This window comes from Pezoporus wallicus, unplaced genomic scaffold (genome assembly GCF_028554395.1).
Source record: "Pezoporus wallicus isolate ANWC-B61680 ecotype Strahan unplaced genomic scaffold, APGP_CSIRO_Pwel_v1 contig_8166, whole genome shotgun sequence".
Classification (NCBI taxonomy): domain Eukaryota; kingdom Metazoa; phylum Chordata; class Aves; order Psittaciformes; family Psittacidae; genus Pezoporus; species Pezoporus wallicus.
The window spans coordinates 868,990-891,677 of record NW_026638114.1 but is presented as its reverse complement, the minus strand read 5'-3'; the positions used below and the strand labels follow the sequence as shown (position 1 = coordinate 891,677).

The 22,688-nt window shown below is 39.1% G+C and overlaps 1 protein-coding gene across 3 annotated transcripts in view; it reads right to left on the bottom strand.

The window, feature by feature from the left end:
• Positions 1–7,189: 7,189 nt before the first annotated feature.
• SMAD5 (SMAD family member 5) overlaps positions 7,190–22,688 on the bottom strand; it is a 30,091-nt gene continuing 14,592 nt past the window's right edge. For all 3 annotated transcript variants that reach the window (XM_057409441.1, XM_057409440.1, XM_057409442.1), the window contains exons 2-7: positions 14,975–15,561; positions 13,403–13,654; positions 12,163–12,282; positions 11,325–11,546; positions 8,596–8,852; positions 7,190–7,701 (exon numbers count right to left, since the gene is read on the bottom strand). In XM_057409441.1, the coding sequence (XP_057265424.1) occupies positions 7,558–7,701; positions 8,596–8,852; positions 11,325–11,546; positions 12,163–12,282; positions 13,403–13,654; positions 14,975–15,377 (1,398 nt within the window). In that variant the 5' untranslated portion in view covers positions 15,378–15,561 and the 3' untranslated portion in view covers positions 7,190–7,557. The remainder of the gene's footprint in view (positions 7,702–8,595; positions 8,853–11,324; positions 11,547–12,162; positions 12,283–13,402; positions 13,655–14,974; positions 15,562–22,688) is intronic.

The following is a 22,688-nucleotide window of genomic DNA, read 5'->3' as shown; positions in this document are numbered from 1 at the left end:
GCTTTAATCTCTTAGTCCATGGATGGTTTTGAACCAGCTGCCCACAGGGAGTTTGCACAGCACTGGCACTGAGTAACCAAGGAGATGCCAGTGCGACGCTCCTCTGCAAGAGCACCCCAAAATTGGAAGCTCACTCATCCCATTGCTCTGCCTGAACACTGGGTTAACATTTGGGAGACCCAGCAGGAGCCATCTTCCTTCTTGCATTTCCTACCCATAGGTGGGATTTCTAACCCCAAAGTTAAATATTTCATGCCTCTTTGGGGTGCCTCATGTTGGTAATTACCCTGGTTCTGCATGGCAAAGCAGAAAGCAAAGCTGCCCTGCATGATCATGCATCCTAAACCTGCACTGCCAGGTTTAACATACCGTATTTGCCTCTGATTTCTTACTGGAAACTTAAGGAGAATTCCTTCTATAAAGATCATCTTTTAAATATCAACCCCAAAAAATAGATCTTGCCTGGCAACATTTCTCTGCTGGGATAGATCTCCTGCCTCCACAACTCTTGAATTAAATTTTAGGCTGATTTCTTTTGTTATATACAAAATACACTGTTATACCCAAAACATATTTCAATGCTGTTAGCTGTTGTCAGTGGCTGCAACGTTGGTCTTTAACTGGACCCCTTACAACCACGTTTACCAGCAGATGAAACTGCAGCCTTAGACTTACATTCAGAAGCACAGATCAGGAAGATCAAGAGAGAACCCCAAATTGGGCTTTCCCTTGGGTTTGCACTCATCCAGAGCTCAAAAATGGTGCTCACAGATTTATTTGTAGAGCAGACTCCAGCACCCATAAGGCAGTTAATAGTATATTTAAAAAGAATTTGAGGCCAGCTGCCTGGAAATAGTAAAGCACCAAAGCACCCATCAGAAGAGTTTTATGTTTGTGTAGTCTTGTATGAAGGTTTGCTCCCTGTTTTAAAGTGATCTATACTAGTACTCCATCAGCCTAGAGACAAAAAGGCTCAGGGGAGACCTTACCCTATCCCCATGTCCCAGTATTTAAAGGGTGGCTGCAGAGAAGACGGAGACTCCCTTTTTACAAGCAGTCACATGGAAAAGTGGAGTGATGGGCAGGAGTTACACCTGGCAAGGTTCTGACTGGACATAAAGGGAATTTTTCCCAGTAAGAGCAACCAGCCATTGGAATAATCTCCCCAGGGAAGTGGTGGATTCCCCAACACTGGACACTGTTACAATTCAGCTGGACAAGGTGCTGGGACAGTCAGTATAGGTCATGTTTTGCCTAGAAAGGTTGGACCAGATGACCCTTGTATTCTATCTGACCAGTCAGAGGCTGTTTATTTGGTGTCTAGAGGTCAAGTCCTTCAACTGTGCTGGATTTTGAAGACTCCATAGGATGGTTTTAGAGGAAAATAACCCTAAATATAGAAACAGGGCAAAACCAAAAAAGCCAGACGGTGTGGTTTAGCCTATCTGCAACAACCGGCTGGCACATACTCTGACTTCTGCTGTTCCCAAGGAAGCCTGGGGACAGATGCTAAACAGCTTGTACAAGTCTCAAACCTCCGCTCTAGAGCTTGTGCAGGCTTCACTTTTCAGTCGAAGTAAGCAGCTTTCCAGCATGCACCTTTCTTCTGATTCACTAGTACATTTGCAAGTGGTTGGAGTGAGAATTCACACTCCAGAGCTAAAGACAACCATCTCTGCTGTGCTTGTATGATAAAAACACACAGGATGACAATTCTTTACTTCAAAGATTACACACAGATAGCCAAAACTAAGGCAAATGATTATTGGTGTTCAAGGTGACCAACCCAAAGTGCTAAGAAAGGCTGATCAGCACAAGTCAAGGCTAATTGAGCATTAAGATGATGCACTATCTAAACCCATTTACATTTAACTGAGTGGCTGACAATTCACAGGTACTTTGGGACCTTTTACACATGCCTCAGCACACACACCAGATGACAGCCTGCTCTGCATCCGAATTCAGAAGATTAACACTGTTTAAGATTCCAACGGAAACTAGAGCCAGTATCATCACTGAGTGTAGTCCGTTTTTTATGTTAGCAGTGTCTGGAAAACACAAGCTCCGAATCACACAGGCCCAAATACTGAATCGGGCAAGTCAAATGGGAATCAGCATTTCCCCAACGAAGCGCTTAGTTCAGGGAAGCTACTTGGAAAAGCCTGATTTAGCACACAATCCAATCACCAGTATCCTCTGACTACAGTACCTACAGCAAAAGTAACTTCCAAGTCTTCCTAAGGAATTTCTATGAAGCAGTTCATCTAAATGAGTAGGATTTCTTGGGATGGTGTCGGAGAAGGCACAGTCCTTGCCTACAACTGGGCAGGGAGCACTCTGGGACAAGAAAGGCCGATTTCCCTTGGCACAGGGCACTTTAAATGCCAGTGATATATTTGCTTTTTACCTAGCAGTGAATAGAAGTAGCCTCTGACTCATTTCACACACAATGAGGGTTGGATTGGGGTGAAGAGGTTTTGACCAAGCCTTTTATTTCCCCGTCTGAAAAAAAAACCCATAAATGAACAACTTCACAGGTCACTTTGACAGGCTACTCAGAGAGATGTATTTACCAATTGTTACTACACATCTAAATTCCCAGAGAGGAAGGTTAACAAAACCTCTTCAACCTATAAAAGATTTGGGTTTTTTTTTACTTTATAGAAAGCTATTAGGAATTCCGTATGAAGTTTCTGGAAAGTCAAAAAGCTACTGCAACACTTCATTTGGATGTTACTCACAAGTTAAACTGTATCATATAGGTCGTACTGTCACGGTAAATCTGGGAGCTTTACATGGCAATCATTTTGGAAGTAAAACCATCAAAATAGTATCAGGATATATATATATCTATATATAAAATACATTATTACCTGAGTGACGGGATCCTCCTTAGTACAGCGCAGTTGCACATTCAGAGGAAAACACCCCTATTATTGTAGAGATGAGAGAACTTCAGAGTATCACTGCACTGTGGCAGCCTGCTGGCCAGGTTAAAGCCCAAAGCAGGCAACCCACACACAAGATGAAGCACTAGGAACACTTTTATTTCAGTATTATACTGAGCAAATCATTTGTCCTTTCTGTAGCATTCACAGAATGGCTGGAATTGGAAGGGACTTTAAGAGATTATCTACTTCTTAAGTGGGTTTCCCTGTGGGATTGGGATTCAGTATTTTTGTACTCATCCTACCCCAAAGATTTCTTTTAATTTATGCACTCCACCAATTGCTATTTCAACCCGTATTTCTATAGTATCTTGGTAAACAAAAGAAGAGTTTTCTATGCCTCAATCTTAAAAATTAAAGCTAAAAGAGAGTAAAAGAACAGCAAAAAAACTTCTCCTGAATTCCCATTTTACTGGAACAGTGGGAGGACATTCAAAGACCTTCATTTCAATGACAAGGCTATCAGGTTAGAGGCCATCAGTTTAAAGCTCTACTCAGGCAGACATGATAATGGTTGTTTAAAAACGTTAACGTGAGCCACAAGGGTAAAAAACACCCAAACAAAACCCCAACCACCCCCTATACAATGTGTTGCTGATACACTATTGGATGCAGCTTTGCATTACCAAAACCCTGCAGAAAAGTATTTTCAAGACACAAGATCACATCTGTACGAGGAGAAGATGGTAAGGCATCAGCAGCGAGTTACAAGAAGTCATAAATCAGCCCTTGAAAACAAGTATTTCAGACATAACTGAGTTATAGAGAAAGGAAATGAGGAAAATCTGTGGGGTTTTTTTTCGTTTTGTTTATTGAAATATGAGCAGCAGTATGCAAAAAAATATCTTTAAAAACATAACATAGCAAAACCTAATCATTTAAAATTAACAAAATAAAAAGATGTTTAGAGTTAAAGGAAAAAACAACTCATGGCTAGAACTGTGTTTCCTACAATGTAAACAAAAAGCATAAAGGTTATGCTTGCAACAAACACAGAAGCAGACTTATGGAGCAGCACAATAAAGCAACGTTATGTTGTAATCTGATGGTCTGGTCTATTGATTTGAATTCAGAATGGGACACCTTCCTGAAACACAACTATAAAAACTCAGTCACATTTGTCTTTTGAAGTAAAACATTTGGGTTGGTGTTTTTGTCCTAAAACCCATCACCAGCAACACTTTGGGGCAACTAAAACAATAACCTGAAGAAAAGTTTGTGTTTTAAAGGAGGGAGAAAACCCAACCCATTTTTGTGTTCTCTAGACTTACACTGCAAGAGAATCTGCCCAAGAATTGAGAACTTTCACACTGTGGTATTGTGGGAGAGGAAAAAAAAAAACAAATCATAGCTTCAAGCAAAACCAATTCTATATCAAATGATAATACATGGGCTGGTTCATCACTCTTTTGACTAACGGATTGCTCTGTTAGATTTGTCTCTCACCAGTCAGTCATACTAGAAAGTTTTATTTTGGTCCTATAGATACTCTAACTCACTGTCATCCCTTCATGTACAACTACTTCATGCCTAATGCAATTAAATGAACGTAACACTTACGCAAGGCACTGGACTGACTGCCAGCAAGACTGAAGTCCTCTAAGGAGGAATATTCAAGCTACTGTCTTAGTGACTATAAAAGCAAACCCAGAAAGAACTTTTTCTAGGCTTTTGCTGGTATTGCCAAAGCTGTTAGTTAATGCTGTAGTTGGTGCAAAGTAGAAAGATGCCCAAAAGAAGAAAATACACTACAAAAGCCAAAACAGTTTTCACTGAAGAGTAACATCATTCTAAACTGGGCTACACTGGAAAGGCTCAATCCTCCACTACCACCACACTACTGGCTGATTCAGTTTCTCCATCCCTCCATCTAGATTAAGAAGTGACTTACACACAAGTATGCTGCAATCGAAGCAGCGCTTTCTGATATCACTATGCTTAAACCATCACTAGGGCCAAACAATTCTCCATCCAATCCATCCATGCACCGACAGAGGAATTTTATATCAGCAGCAGAGTTGACCTAAACATGATCAGGAACACCAGGAACCAGCAGCACACATTTGCTAACTAGAAAGCTCTCAAAAAGTCCTACAGAGAAGTAGAACATAGACAAATCTTACTGGGTCTGCTCCTGCAAGCCTACCTTGGCAAAATCAGCAGTCACAAGGATATTCCCAGCACTGCATATATTAGAGTTCAAGAATATGTACACAAGCAGACTAATGCCAGAGTACTGTAGTACTTAATGACAGCATCAGAAGTGGGTTACCTGGATATTATTGCAGAAATTATGGTTCAGTGCATGGGTAGCCAATCTAACCACAATACTAGCACTAAGCACCAGCTCTGGCTCATGAACACCCACTTCAGCAGCCATTCTTGAGTCATTTCACTGGCCACATCTAAACACACACGTGAGCACAGATGAAGCCAAGTGAAAAACACTTTGGATAAAGTAAAATCTTGTACCTACAACTGAGATCTTTCCTTAATCCAATGTGCCATGACGTTATAAAAGCTAGTCAAGAAAAAGAAATTCTGTAGTGTCAAACATACATATTCAGCAACTTGACAAAAGAAAAGCCTGATCCTGTGGCCAACTGACTTCACATCTTACTTGATCAAAAGAACCATCTCTGGGTTGCAGCTCCAAAGAATTAAAGAGAAAACCCCAAAGGTGAACAGCAAATCAAGTTCTTTCCCTTCTCCTGAACATTCAGTTGTTTGGTTTTGAACACACTTGAGAAACGGCTTAAAAAACACTAAACCCATAAAAAATACACCATCAAATACAGAAATTCTTGTATAAGAGAACATCAGGGTTCTGCAGAAGTGTTACAGTTTATTCCTTTAAGGCATTTTATAGGAAACATTTTAATGACACGTAAACAATTTCATTTCTTTAAGATCACTTGTTACTTAGGTACCATATGATGCATGATTTCCATGTCATTCAATAGAAGACACCGGAACTTGTGTAAGCAATCAATGTCTCATGATTGCAGTAATTAACTGCAACACACCTTTGAATAACTATTTGCATTTTAGAGTTTTCAGCCTCTCCCCCAAACACTGAACCCTTTTCTGAAGGGGTGATCAGGAAAGAGAAAAAAAAGAGGACAAGAAGGTAAAAAATACAATGGGACTTTTTCTGCATGCAAAGAGATTTTGTATATAATTCACTTTAATTCTCTTAGATTCAGCCTCCTTTTTTTTTAAAGGGGAAAAATATACATATGTTAACTGATTTTAGTGTTTAGTACAGTGTTTAAATTCTCTACTGAGTAATACAACAGCACAGGCAAGAGGATTCCTTACATGTGAGAGAGAAATTTCATCATCATATTAATGCAGTCCTTCCATCCCATAAAGCTGCCAACTACAGCTACGAGTCTTCTGACTGAACACCTGCCACCAGGGACAGGATCAAGACCACTGTTTCATGTAGGCTACAAATAAGTGATTACTTTTGGTCATTACCAACAGGTCTGTATTAAATCACATGATCTGGAAGTAAAAGCTTCTGCAATCATTTACTAATTTGCTAAGCCACTCACAGTCTTTGGAGAGACTCAAACGCATACTGAAAGTGAATTAAATACAGTGTAATCACTAATACTGCATAAATGTCTACGGAGAGATTAAAAAGGCCTAACACAGATCAATTCCAGACAGGTAAAATAAACAGCTAGAACACCAAAAAGAGAACAAAAAAAACTTAATTCCTTCCAAAAAGTAGTAAGCGCTGCCATTTACAAATAGTAGTGTTTATGTTAAAATAGAGAAGGGTACCTAAAAAGAAATAGCCTTGGCAACCAAATCCAAATGGCACGAGTGTAAATCAAAGCAAAACAAGGATTATTACTCCAGAAACGTGCAAGATGTTTACCTTGTATTGATTACTATTGAAAACGGTGGTTAAAAGAGAGATTACAACACTAAAGTGGGAAAAAGGCTAAGAACTGCTATTCTGCATTAATATAAAGTGTTTATGACAGCATTTTCCAATAGACAATAAAAGTGTTTTTTACAGCACTCCAAGATTTGTAAAAAGTATATTTCATGTGTACACTTAAAAAAAAACAAAAAGTCACATTGCTCAATCTGAGGCAAATTAGCCATGATAAAGTCTAATTTTATTTATGACAGATGTCAATCTTAAGATGTCAAGCAACTATGCTAAAACTACAGCCTGCAAACTGGAGCTGCACATGTTCAAACAGTAAAAGAATCCCAAACTATGATATGTATTTATTTGCTGAAGTCAGTCTTCATAATTCTTGTCCCTCCAGGACAAAAAGCATTTTCCAGTTAAGACATAGGCCTGTAACTTCTAGGGGAGGGAGGGGAAAAGTGTTCTGAATCTTTTCAATAGACTTTTTTTGTTACCCTTAGGGCTCAACTGTCACTTAAGCATCACAAGAACAAATTGAAATGTAAAACTGATTAGCTATACACAATGGAATTGGTCACAAAGGGCTTTAAAAAAAAAGAGAAGTTAAACCGTAAGATCCATTCTCCACATAGCTCACAGTATCCACACTGGAAGTTTCGCTAGAATTAGAATAAGTTCGCTAAAAATAAGGCTGAAGATAGAATTTCAGCACTATGAAACAGATGAGATGGGATTAAGGGGAGAACCCATTTGTGTAAGTACTTTATCCAGCCACTGGAGGGGCCCATGAAGGTGAATTTCTATCCAGCATGGGGTACTCGTCACATCTTGTCGGTGATATTCAGCTCCCCAACCCTGTAAAAATGAACAACATGTTATCGATCAAGTTAAGGAAATGCTTTCAAAATAACTGTACCAACAAGCAGCAGGAAATCATGTTCTAAGATATTTATCTGAAGGCAACTCATGATCTAGCGACACTTCTTATCTAAAGGAAAAAAAACATGAGGCTGGGAAGGAGTGGGAGGGAAGCTGCACCTGGAAGCCTAAAGTTTTACCTGCTAAGCCTTGAAGTAACTGCAGGAGCTCCTCTTGGAGCTAGCTCACTGCTGACTCAAGAACAACTACTGGCTATGGCCACCTTTTCTGTTTCTCCCTCCTGCTCCCTAACCTCTGTACTCTCAAATTGAGCAATATTTATCATAACTGACAAAACAAGGTATCTTTTGGACAAGATGCAAAAAAAACCCTGGAAAGCCCAAGTCTAGACTTTGTGCTAACTCTGAATTGGACAGCATCTTGATTAAACATGTTGAGAAAACACCACTGAGAGTAACAGCAGAGTCTGACTTAATGAATTCAAATCATGTCTTTTTACCCCACACCAATTATTTAAAACTCAGTATCATCTCAGTATCATCTCTACTGACATTCTTTTAGTGGTCTTGCAATTCACTTTGTTCTTTCAAATTTAGAGCATGAGCTCAAATCTCCCATAATAAAATTATAGCAACCACGATTAAATGCCTGTCCTGAATACTGAATTAACTAGATACCCATCATCCAATACAGCAGTGTGTGCTTTCCCTTTCTTGCACCAATTTTCCTCCCTCCAAACTAACTATTTTCAACATAGTTACCATTTAAAAGAACCACAACAGGTCAGAACAGCTTTGCTACCTTGTTACAGTGCTAATGAAATTGCCGCTGAATACCCAAATCCACAAGAGATACCAGTGCCCAATTTACCTTTACAAAGCTCATGCGAATGGTGCACATTTTGGTGAGCTCGTACACTGCTTCAAATCCATGGTTGACAGACTGAGCTAAAAGCTGAGCAAACTCCTGATTGTTGAAGATTTTCAGACTGCATCCACTGGGAATCTTGCATACAGTCGTTGGATGAAAGCCATGGTGGTAGTTGCAGTTCCTGCTCTGTACAAATATGCTGCTATCACTTAAACACTCAGCATAGACTTCCCCACCAACATAGTAGAGATGAACTCCTGGAAAACAAGATAAAAACATTTCAAATTACTTTTTTTTTTTTTTCTGAAAATATAGTACTTAATACAGCTCCCTCAAAATCAGAGACAACGAAGTACATTTTCTGTTTGAGGAGCTTTTCAGTAAGCTCTTTTGTCCACACTATAACATACTTCCTCAATTCAAAACACAATAAGCTTCATTGTACACTAGCCACTAGATGTCCTTCTCTCATCAATTAAAGAACAGAATGGAAAAACTACTGCCACACAGCAGTTATTTCAAGCTATTTTCCTAGAGAACTTCTGTGGGTTTTAAAACTCCAGTCTTATAAAACTGATGGTTTCTGTCTATGGCAATTCCAACAGAAATAAAAGTGTCCTAGGGAAGGGGCAATGACAGACATGAACGAGAAAGTATATCCATGCTCTGACATTCATTTTTGTATTTTTGTGAAGAGGTAATCCAATTAGCTGCACAACTTAAACACCATCAGACTTTACAGATGTGATAATCAAAGCCCTTAGATTTTCACATCTGCCTGGATTCAGATATATAACATAAATGCTTCCCCTTCATTATGTACTGAAGCCTATATATCGCTGCAGACTATACTGCAGTTTGCCAGATGAGGCTGCAGCAAGTAAGCAGATGCAAGTTAATCTTTCAGAAAGCAGCAGCTGCTGTGAACATTGCTAGATCTGCCTGGGACTAAGGCAGGATGGTTATGCAGAGGAACCATTGGCTTCAACCACCCTAAACAGCTGTCAGAAAATCTGGAGTGAGCAAGAAAGCATTTTCAGCACACAACCCTGTATGTTTAAAAAGACAGGGACTACCACTTGCTAACTAACAATCTTTTGATTAAAGACCTTCCGAGAGATTTCTAAAGAGGGGAACGGACTAATGTAACAGTCTGAGAAGAACATAGGTACCTCTAATTGTGCACTGGATTATGCTTAATATCACACTTGCAATGGAATACTTCTGCAGGGAGAAAAATTTACCAAGTAGGATTGGGTAGTTGTAAGGAGACAAAAAAAACAAGACTTCCAAAAGCCATAAATGAACAGTATTTTAATCAAAAAAAAACATAGAATCATAGAATGGTTTGGGTTGGAAGGGACCTTGAAAGGGTTCCAACCGAGGAAAGGTCTTCCACTAGATGAAGTTGTTCCAAGCCCCATCCAACCTGTCCTTGAACAATGCCAAGCATGGGCAACCACAGCTTCTCTGGACAACCTGTGCCAGCACCTCACCACCCTCACAGGGAAGAACTTCTGCCTAAGATCTAAACTAAATCTCAGAACTTTTACCATAAAGCAAATTTATTTTAATAATTAGTATTAGAGTCATAGACATATTAAAACTCACTGCAGCCAATACTACTCTACAACATGATCCTGGACCCTTGTTACATTTCTGACCTTAGGGAGATGCACTAGATTTCCCTGCCAGCACCATCAAAAGGCATTAGCCAAAACACAAGAACCTTACAAACCAGCCATAACCAAGAAATCAGATGTTTCCCTTCATATTATTAAATTTTCTTGGACAACAGCATTGCAGAGCCATGCATCATTTTGCCATATGTATAATTGTTTCTAACTAAAAGACCATTAAGGAACAGGATGGGTCTTGAAGACAGAAGATATATTACAAGCAACAGTGACTTTTATCAAACAAAAGTCAACTCCAACTGCACTGAATGATCTCTGGCATTAAAAAGGCCTCTAAATGTGTGTAATAAAAACAGGGTTCTCTTCTCAGGACTTTGTTACAGTAAAAAGGAGATATTCAGAAAAGTAGTACTACCTTTTAAGATAATCCAAGCACATTTCAAAGATGAAAACCATGCATCTGTATGTGCTATCAGCCAAACAGTATGGGAAAACTAGAAGATCTTGCAAAACCTGCTGTCTCCAGGAATCCCTCCCACACACAAACACACCCCATGGATCCACTCAGACAAATGAGCCCTTGCAGTTTTGCATTAGCACTTCAAAGTCCTGCTGACAACTCATGCAAGATACTTGAACGTACTGGAGACAGCAGCGTAGTACCTTGCATGTACAACAAAAGAAAGAAATCTATCTTTGGTACACTGTGAAGTAGTATGAAGAATTTGATTTAGGAAGAAGATATAACATAGAATATCAGAAGTCCTGCAATATTTCTTGGTGCTGAAACATGGAATTCTACATACAGACTACTACATCAGCCATAACAAGCAAAGCCCTATGACAATATAGTGTGGTAAGGAAGAGGTAGTATTTAATCTTTTAAATTAGTGCCAAAGAAAAATGTGTTCAATTTCTAATTAGACCTAAACCATGCTTAAGTAAACTGTGTTCTGATACCAGAGAGGTAGATAAGAATAGTAGAAACCATCTGTGATGTTATCTGAGAACAATCATTGTTGCAGTATACAGAAGTTCAAATAAAAACAAAGACTTCGCTTCATAATCATGCATAACACAACCAAGCTTTACCTTTTCCAATGTGTCGTCGAGTGTTCTCAATTGTCGAGTTGCGATTAACGTTTGAGAGCAAACCTAAGCAGAACCTGTTTTTGTTATTGGAGGGATCTGTAAACCCATCTACTAAGACACTTGTAGAAGATGCATGAAAAGCCTCCCCAACACGATTATTTAGCTCGTAATACACGATGGAACACCAGTGTTTGGGTTCTTCATAGGCAACAGGCTGAACATCTGAAAATAAGCAAAATGGATTTACATAAGGATTAAAATATTAAATCTCAAACTCTAAAGCAGACGTTCCAGCATACGACAGGTAAGTAAATGCTCAGTCAACAGTTATGATGGCCAAGAACTGTCCCGATTTGGATCTTAATGATTTTTATTGTTAGGCATTTTAACTAGTACACTGACTTTATAATATTTTCCTATTTTAAGCCTGTTATTAAACAAAAACCTACACAAAAAAAATACAGATGACTGTGGTATCAGATGAAACGTGATTCTTCTGTCCACTTTTAGGAGAATTGTTATAATTTTGGGACTAATCTCATAGCTTTTGTGTATATACAATTCCAGCAGCAGGCAAAGGTAGCAGAAAAAAATGGTTCTGAGAAATTAATGAAGTTCAACTTGTTGTAAGCCATATGATGCACCTGAGGCTTTAAAAGCAAGAGATGCAAATAAGCAAGGCAAGCCTTATTTCTCAACTCTTTCTCTTACATCCCCAGCTTGCCTTGGAGGACTGCTTCCACTTATCAACAAGGTTCATTGTGTCATCTGAAGTTACTCACTCGATTTGGTCATAAGCCAAACCATGTTAATTTTACACCACACTCTACAAACTTACCTCTGGTAGATATATTTGGCATGATTTGAGGGATCATTGAATTGCTTGTGTCCATAGACTGCGAATTATCCTGCCCCATTTGATCATCAGGGGGCATATATGCAGGAGGTGGAGTATCAGCTGCAAACATGAAAAAATAAACCCAAATAAACCTCAACAATTTAGAGTATTTATTTATTCATGCTACAGCTGTAAATACACAAAAATACTCTTGAACAAGAGACCTTAAAACATTTGGACCCATTTTCAAAGTAACCTGAAGACAACCCAGCCAGCTGCCTTTACTGTAAACTCCCTCAACAGTTGGATTCTTACCTAAAGAAATTAAGAGATGGGGTTTTTTTCTTCCTGCATTTTTGTTCTAAGAACTGTATTCCTGCAGCTGAGCAAGATGACTACAGTTCCTACCTCCTGTCACACAAACATTAGCTTTCCTGCCTACCCTCTCCTCCGTGGTCAAAAAGAAAGTACTAGAAGAAATAACTTTATTTGCCGCAGCATAACAAAGGCCTAAACCAGTTATGGTTTTGCTGCTTCTGTAGGCTGAGTTCATTACAAAACTGCGAATCTCTGCATTCTTCCATTCAGCACAGCAGCCAGTGTACCAACATATTATTATCCTCTACTTCAGAAATTCTCTCCGGATACCATTAATGCATCCATCCCAGTGATCCCAGTACTTATCCGAGAGGGATACCCCACTGAATGGACACTCATTTTGTGGCACTGGGCAACCAGAAAGAACAAAGATGAAGCCACTGAGCTACTAGAAAAGAAATTCTTCCATTTATCAACTTCTTGGCTTTATAAGCCACACCAACAACCAGACTCCATACAGCTTGTCTTATCATTTGTTGGTTTTTCCTTATTTTTACCCAAATAGGTTAAGTTCCTATCAAAAATCTACTGTTTTCCCAGTTAAATACCATATGTCTTTGTTTAAGACAGACATCAATAAACTTCTTGCTCAGCCTCTTACATCTGCTTCCTTTTCATTACTGAATATTCTTCTGAAGTATGTATCAGTTATTCTACATGGAAGCTGTGCAAAATAACTGACCATACATGACAGTAAAACAAGAACTAATTCTGATCAGTGACAAAACTAGTAAGAAACCCCTCTCAAAAAGCAAATGGAAAAGCAATTTACTGCAAGTATCACAAATTCCTGAGGTAGTAAGTCACAGCAGCATGTGACATTTCAATTATTTTATTAAGTTGACATTTAGGCTGTACTTACCCGGTAGCTGAAATGGACTGGATGGTCCAGAGCTAGCTGGGGAGCTCGGGTAAGTGCTGCTGGCTGGAGAAGGTGGATAGGGACTGTTTGGTGAAATGGAAAATGGAGTGCTGTTGGGTTGCTGGAAAGAGTCTGGAAATGTCGCATTGTGTGGCATGTGTGGTTCGTTGTGGCTTAGGTTCCTGAACTGGACTAGTAGACTGTGCTGTGGATTGAATTCACTATGTCTAGGCACTAACACTGGAGGTAGAACTGAAAACAAAACACAAAAAATAGATACTTAGATTAAAACTAGTGATAGGAGAGATAAAAGTAAAATGCTCTTCTGCTCATCATGGAAAGACAAGGGGTGGAAAGAGGAGTAGGGGATTCAGTGATGCCTTTGCCCCATCCTCTCTCCTTTACCTTTTTACATTATGCTCCATGGAAGACTCAAACTTCACTCTTGCAAAATTAGAATGAAACTACACTTACTTCATGCAACTGGACCTTTTTTTCCAAGAAAAAAGAAACAGTCTACATGTGGCACATACCAAAGTACTGATTTCGAGGTGCTAAGCTGTCCTGGTTTTGGCTGGGGTAGAGTTAATTTTCTTCCTACCCTCACTGTATGTGTAAATTACCAACTGAGTTGAAACAGAAATACAGTCTATATTACTATAGCCTAACTACATAGTTACACATAGTCCTTTCTTGCTGAAGACAAAAAAATTTCTACACTGCAATGTAACTATTGCTAAGCTGGAGTTTTAACTTCTAAATTCAAGAGTGCTGGAGTCTGGAATTCAAGTGCTACAGCAGAGCACCTGAGCACTACAGCAGAGCACCTGAGCACTACAGCAGAGCACCTGAGCACTACAGCAGAGCACCTGAGCACTACAGCAGGTTGCAAGTAGAGTTACAACCATTTTGTGGAACAATGGAAGCAACTTTTCACTGCACTTTCCAGCACAACATACTTCACCTCTCCCACTCGTAACCACAATCCTCCTCACCTTCTCCCTTGGCAATGTGCCTTAACAGCAAACTTACTACCTGACACAAATCTGGTACCTTGCTCTAACTGATCATCACTCTTGGTTCTGTTCAGCTCTGCTGCCTGCTGCTGGGAACTCAAGTCCCACCTGACTTTATCAACTCTGTATCTCAGAATTAGTATTTTAATGCCTCAATTCATGTCACTCAGTGACGAAATACTAAGCTCCTGAAAGAAGGTTATAAACCTCCTCGCAGACTCAGGGTTTTAAACAAGTTTGTCACAGAAACCAAAGTATTTTGATCACTGCTTTCTATTTTATTACAATTGAGGAGTTTGCCACTAAGTTTAAGATTAATGGGCTTAACAGATCTGCTGGAAAAGTGTGATTTGCCACAAAATAAAAACAGCTAGTACAGAATGGACAACACACCTCCCCCAAGCCCCACCAGAAAAGTGTACTTCGAACATTATTCCTCTTCCAAACTCCCTCAGACACCAAATGTAGTTTGTTATACAGCACTGGAAAAGGAGTGAACAGTAAGTGGTACCTGAAGATATTATCCAGTTTTCAAGACAGCCATGTTCAAACATACCTGGGCTCTCCACCCTCTTATAGTGGTACGGATTGATGCAGACTTCCTTCTGTTTAGATCCAAAAGGAAATTCACAAATATCCAATGGCTTCAGCTCGTGATGACTTTGTAGATCAGGCCAACGCCAAACACGACAGTAAATGACATGGGGAAGGCCCTTTCTGTGAGAAACTTGAAGTCGTCCATCTAAAGAGCGGGGGATAGTAACGCACTTGCTGGGCTGTCCTGGACTGCTCAAGGCTTTCTCCAGTTCTTCCATAGCACCTTTTTTCTTCTTCAGCTTTTTAACCAAAGCATCAACAGCTTTTTCGGCCCATTTTTCCTCTTCATCTCCTTGTTTCCAGCCCAACAGACGCTTTACAGCTGGGCTAGTAAAGGAGAACAAACTGGCCATTGACGTCATTTGACACAAGTCTTCAAAAGGTCTGTTAGGTTTTGGCTGTTGGGCTTTTTTGTTTATTTGGGTTGTCGCCAAAGAAATGTCAGTTATTGCCACTGATGAGCTGCACTAGTTCTTGGAGGCTGACAAATGAACATAGAAATGTCAGTGATGAAGTCTTCGCATCAAAAATAATGATCGATTCCTCCTATTAAAGAGATAAGTTAACAAGTAATTAGTAAACAAGTAAAGAATGCGATAAACCAAAAAGGCCAATATCAAAAAGAATCCCTGTTTCAATCCAGCCATGGCACCTGATTTTGTTTCAGAATAATCTCTTAAGTACAAGAACCTCACACCAAAGCTAAATGGGATCAGAGTCCCCAGTTCCTGCATCACTGATCAGTGAGGGAAAGGACAGCCAAGGGACCAAAAGGACAGCATGGTTTCTGTTAACAGTAATCTTTAAATCCATGATTTTCCTTCAGAAAACAGGCTTGGGGAATATGCTTTAAAATTGGTATTATATCCCTGTCATGGAGCTTCACCAGAAGACTTAAACTCACGATGAAGAAACAGGGAAAAGGCACAGTGGAACCAATAGTTTCACAGCCAGTACGGCACTGTAACACTCAGCTTCTCAAATGGATCTTTATTGCCCAAAAGGAGAAAATACAAAAGCATCTGCTTGCTCTTGAGCTCTAATTCAGCACCCTACATTTTTGGAAGAGTATTAAGAAAAAAAATAAGGAAGAAGCTGCAGATAACTACACAGAAAACAAAATCAATCGGAAGAAAAGCACAATAATACCCCCAAAGCAACCCTGCCCCAGGCACTCAAAGGTGATCAACCTTTTCAGCTGCAGCTATTTTTATGCTGCACTTCCTTGTATCTTTTCAGAAGAATATTTGAAGCGCTGGATATATTTAGCCTTTGGCACAAAAAAAGTGTTTTCTTTTCCCCAGAAAAAGAAGGGGGAGGCATGGTGGAGCAAATACTGTGACCTTTACTACAAACTGCCTCGGAGAGGAGCAGAACAACACTGTGCAGCTCAAGCAGTGCTCATGAATGGTGATGTTTTCTACCACTCACCAGCTCTAATGCAAATCCTCCCCCCACCAATTTAAGGAGTACCGATGACAAGAGGAAATGATGTGCTGTGGCAACGCACTGATAAGAACTTGTAAAATCCCTTGTGAATACTAAATAAGCAAGTATAGACAATGAGCAGCTGGCAAAAAGCAAGAGCAGAGCTAAGAGAAAGGATGTCAATAACAAAAGATGCTTCCTTTCTTGCTACAGAGACTGCCAAACAACACTGTCTCTCAACTTTTGATAAACCATGGTGAATCAGAGCACCTAACATAGCCCAAGATGCCAAATCTGCACATAAGAGAAAGGTGTGCGCTGGGGAGCAGAAGATTTAAGTTCCTCTGTGCTGGTTCTCTTAGATTCCTACCTTTGATCATCAGGATCTTTTTGCCTCCCATCTCTGATTAATTAAGTTACCTGATAAGGTTTCTCTTAGTGTCTAGGCACATATACAAGCTTGCTCAGACACATGGACAGGTACTTTCCTCTAACATAACCACACATTAAGCATCAGCAGCCAAAGATACAGCAAACATCCCCCGACAAAGCATTTATCATGTTGCGCATGTAATCATCCTAGATGTTCTACAAGGGAGGTGGAAGGTGAGGAAAGCAGGGAACAAACCCAAGGACACTTGACTACAACGAAGAGTGTAAGTTTAAAAACTTATGAACATCCTTTACAGGAAAAAGTCCATTTCTTTCACACAGTAGCTTAATCCCATTGGTAATTCTTTGATTATTCAGCTTTGTTTCTATAATATCAAACAAAACTGGGAAAACCAAACCGAACAAAAACTGTTTGAAGATCTTTCTTCCTAAATTCTCATAAAAAGCAAAACGAACAAAAAGAGATTAAGGGAATAGAAGTCCCCTACTGCTTCAGTAAGAGGCCATTGAAGAAAAAGAAAAGAAGAAAAGAACCCACAACCAATTATGTATCACAAGAAATAAGGACACGTCTGCACTTTAAGTATCATTTAGTTCCCCAGAACTATTACACATGAGAATCTTTGCACCCTTCAAAGTAACAGGAAACACATAAAGGGAGATAAACTTGGCCAAGAATGCAGACTAAATTTATTCTTTTACTCAGGATAAAAGTTTACTGTTCTAAAAAGTAAAAGCTGTTTATAGTCACATTAAGTTGCTTCCAAGCCTTGCGCACATTCAATAGCTGTAAGATATCAACTACTGCTCACACCCCTAAGAAAGGAAATGATCCCACCTAGAATCTCAGACCAGAAAGAAGACAATTCAAAAGTTCTATTTTTGGTTCTCAGCTATGCTTTCAAAGAACCTTCAGCATCACCGAGGCAGAAGAGACACCAGAAATTTCTATAGTTGCTGAGCTCTGATGAGATTCTAAGAAATGCCTCTTGACTGTCGCCACCCTGATCTATTTTCTGTTACAGCTGCCCCATCTATATTAAGCAATCAAGTTTGCAGATCTATGATTCTATTCTATGATCACATCTAATTGCTTATTTTTTATTTAATACAACAGTAACATGCAGCAAGTAGGAACAAAATTTTCCTGCTTGTATATAATTTCAACATCATTTATCCACAAGTATGCTCATGGAATAAACAACTCTAACTAAAGGCAAAGAAAGTTGGAACAGTTCTAAACTGATGCTTTGGAGGAACTAGGGTTTGTAGGGCAAGTGTCAAGAGAATTTTGACAAATAGTTGCCCTATAAATGATGATTTCAGAAACAATCTGCTTGGAGTAAATAACATAACTCGAAACCCTTCACATTCATCTGAATACCTATCAACAAAACCAAACCTAGTTGTCCACATACATGCTTGCACTATAATCACTGAAAAATGAGACTGCTGAAGATGAAAGCGTTAACAACATTTACTGGAAATCCATTCTGGCCACCCATGATGCTTTCAAGACTCTTCTGCTGAAATGTATTTTTACCTGTTCAAGAAAAGCAAGGGCAAAACAGAAACCCTGAAACAAATTACTAACAGATTTTAAGAAGTACAAACAACACTGAATTAAATCTCATTAAAAGCTTTTCAGAAGTTCATTTTGGAAGGCAAAAATACTGAAGGTTTACAGCTTTTGCTTCTTAAGAAAGCAAGGCAGAATTAAAAAGCTTCACGAATTACTTTTACACTTAGAGTGTTTCCTTCTTTGGAGCTATTTAAGGCCATAGAGCAGCACGTTCAGGTATTTATGTAGAAACCAAGCATTTTCATGATAAAATACCTGAATGAGAAGCACAATCCATTTAGAACACTTACTTGTATTTAATATCATTTCAGCATCTGATTTTTGAAAGGTTTCTCAGTAATCATGCATCTGCTAGGAACAGCATCACCACATCATCTATATTTACAATCAATTTCTTCTGAGGCTTTAAAAGTGCACCTTATGACCTGTGACTGCAGTACAGCAGCACGTCACCAAGACTTGAGCACAGAAACAAATGCTTGAGAGTCACATTTTCGTTCATAGTGTTGCACAAATTACATGTATTATTGCACCTCTAGACCCAGCTGGCAACAGCTTTCATGGGGGGGGAGCTTTCTTAACTTTCCTTAAGAGGCAGAGGACCTATTACACATTACCTGCTTTTATTAAATAACTTTTCAGCTGAGCTAGAAGAGAACATCAGCTGGAAAACATGTTATTACATTTAAAATAAAGTAATAGTTACAAACACTCTAAAGAGCGAGTGCAATGCATTGCAAGGGGTAGTGTGAGGGGGCTTTTAATGGGTAAGAATAAAAGGAAGTAAATGTATCTAAATTGGACTTTGGGGCATGCATTATTTATATGTTTAAAGTTCTTGTTAATGACTTCAGCAAATGGAAGGAAACTAGTTGTGTGAACAGATCCATTGTTTGACCCCTTCTTAATACCTCATCAAGCCAGCTACACATAAATAAACTGGGCTAACAGCAGAACTTATAAGTTACTTTTCAGCTTCGAAGATGGGAAGAAAAGACTACCTTTCATCTACCATCACAACACTAAGCAACTCAACTACTTTTTTGGTTCCTCTTCTGAGATTTTCTTAGCATACTATATCAAGCCAACAAGTTTGGCAGATAAATCTGATTCACTAGAAAGGAATCTCCTTCTGGCTAAAAGGGTCTAGCAAGACTCACAGCAGAATAGATCAGTATAAAATTAAGTGTAGTGTATTTATTTTAATGAGCAGCACTTCTTATGTAACATGTTCTGCCATCGATTCTAAACTAATTTCCCCACTTGCAAAATCTAAAGTATCATTAAACCAAGCAGCCCATCACCCCAGCAGCATGGCAATAGATGCTTCTTCTTACAAGGGTTACAAGGGTAAGAATAAAATGGGTTAACAACTAGACAGTCTTCATCTTTCCCTGCTGCCAATACTAAGCCTGTATTGCGAATGCACGAGCACTATTCTTCTCCTGCTTAATTTACTTTGTTGCAAATTAAGACAGCTTCCTGTAGCACCATACCCAGTCTGAACTAAGGAACCTCAGTGCTCATGGTTAGAAGCTGCTTTGAGACTCAATTTCAGAATGGAAACAAACCACCACTTATAACCAGCTACACAATTGGTAGTTCATTAGAGCAGTTAAAATTGTGCTTAACTTTACTGCCTCTTCCAACTTAGAAATGCTCAAGTATTTTGACTTCATACACACATTAATATATTATATATGCACACAGAACACTCAAACTCAATTACAGCATATTATGCTATATCCAACCATCAATATTTTCTTCAAAATTGTCTACAACTACAACCTCGCACATCAATTTCACCTGGTTTTATGAAGGTCCTTCTTTCCCTCCAAACTTCTTGGCAGGAATTACACTTGGGTTTTATTATAGTTTTCCCAAGTCTGTGTCTTACCTTGTAGCCCAGCACACAGTCCCATGCAATGATATGCATTACAGCCCTTCCTTGAGGACAAATATAGAAGGAATGTTAGCTCCACGATTTTCCCATATACATCAAGGATAAGATAAATCCCAAGGTTACACACTGGTTAAAAACTTGGGTAATAAACCCAAAGGGCCTACATATCTCATACCACTTCATAGCCCTTCAACAGAAAGGGGTTTTCTTCAATTATCCTGTGCAACATTTTAGCCATGAAGCAGATCACCAGCGATATAACTAATTTTTTCCTCTCCTCCCCTTAAGGGCAAGTAAAAGATGAAAGGAGATTTTATAAATGGTATCAAAAAGGAACTTGTGGTGTTTTTATCAGAACTGAGCTTGCATATCCAAATGTACATCCAGTTCACCAGAACCCATAAATGTTTTTATACCAGCACTAGATTTCTTTGCTTGAAACATGCCTTGTAAGGCAATATATTCTAACTAATACTACATGTAAACAAGAACAGAAAGGAATTGTCTGGTATCTTCAAAACTTTTACTAACCATGAACTGTTCTCCAAGCACAAAAATGCACTGACAACTTCAGACATGGCTTTCTCACACAATGCTTGTTCTTTTCATTTCCACATCTGTACATCATCTAACACAGCTTAAAAAGAAAATGAAATTGAAGCATTTAGCTCTGTCAACTGAGAAGTATTTAACTAGCACTCTCTTAAAGGAAACATCATAAAAACTCTGAGGCCAAGCACAAGCAGTAATACATCGTACATAGAAGTGGAATCATAAAAGCCAGATAGTAAAAGCCATGCTTCTCGTTTTTCTTAAAGTCTTCAAAATAATTACTCTTAAGAAATAATACAAGTGATCATGATTTCTATAACAAAAGAGGTCCAGTCAGGAGTTCACTAATAGAGCTGTACTGCATTTCAAAAGCACCCTCACTCCCAACTGATGCCAAGAAAACCCCAGAAAGAGTATAACCAAAGAACAGAAAGGTCTGAATTTAGTCTGCATCATGGCAAAACTTGATCTTAACTGTGATACAGGGGAGAAACACAGAAAACTTCCCACGCCTGAACAAAGTTAATATCTATTTCTTAAGGCATCTGCTTAGAACACAAAAATCCACTGCTCCCATGGCCCTGGTGTCTGCAGCTACTCTAATTACTGAGCAATTAGCTTTTGTAGAAGTTCTCAAAACCTACAAATTCCATCTCTGAACCAAAATCTCTCTCCCTTAAGTGTTTTGTCAGATCTGTGCATTTTCTCACACTTCTATTTCTGCTAATTGGTGCTTTCCAACAGAAGCATTATGCTGAAAAATGCCATTACCAACAGTAATCGGCAAGTCTGAAAGTCAGCCCTGAAACTGCCTCATGTTTTTAAGATTACTTAAGATCTACTCTAACCACAGCAGATAACTGCAAGTTAGCGTCCCTTTCTTAGTTAAAAATCACATACAAAAGCATTACTGAATTCCACTAAACATGAAAACAAAAGCTCATTCTGTGGACACAGACAAGCAAGGAGGTGATTAGAAATTACCTTGGAATTACAACTGGAGAAAAAGCTGGGAAAACAAAGGATCTTACATTTTTCACAACCCCTAAAATATGTTAAAAAAGTTGAACAAAGCCTTCCAAAAATGTTGATGCTCCTATGCAAGACCTTCATTAAAGATCCTAAATAAAATGTGAATTAGCAACAAAAAAATGTAATCTGAAAGGGACTTTAAAATTTCATGAAGTTTTGAAAGAGGGGAAGAAAAATAAAGATGTATGGGTGTGTGTGCATATATGCTTCCACACCATCTGAACTGCGTTAAGATTGTGACAAGTTTACAAAAGCTACAGGATTGGAGGGAACACTGACAATAGTAATTCAACCAGCTTTCCCCCCGCACACCCTTTGCACAGAATGAATGAATGGCAAAGTATTCTAAATTTGTCAGTTTGTGACATGCACTGACCCAGAATTCAGAGACACTACTTCATAGTTGGTGTATCAGTAGCAGCGATCCTGACAAAGATCCTCTGTCGGGGATGACAGTCCTGGCAGGCTCAACCTTGGTGGTAGGTCAGCAGGGATACAGACTTGGCAGGCGGCAGGCTGCACCTTGCCAACCCACGCTGGTCAAGCACACTCTAGTGCCAGCCAAACTTTTATACGTGGTCACAGGAATATGGCTAAAAGGGCTTCCAGAAAACAGGGCAGGAACTTGCACTAAGACTAATGATAACTGCAAAAGTCTTCAATTACTGTTCAACTTGCTTTTAATGAGCTATTTATCAATGTAAGCCATGAACTATCTGAAGTGTTCTCAGCTCACACAAGAATGAATCTTTTAATTCTTAGCATGAGCTCCCTTACCTGTTG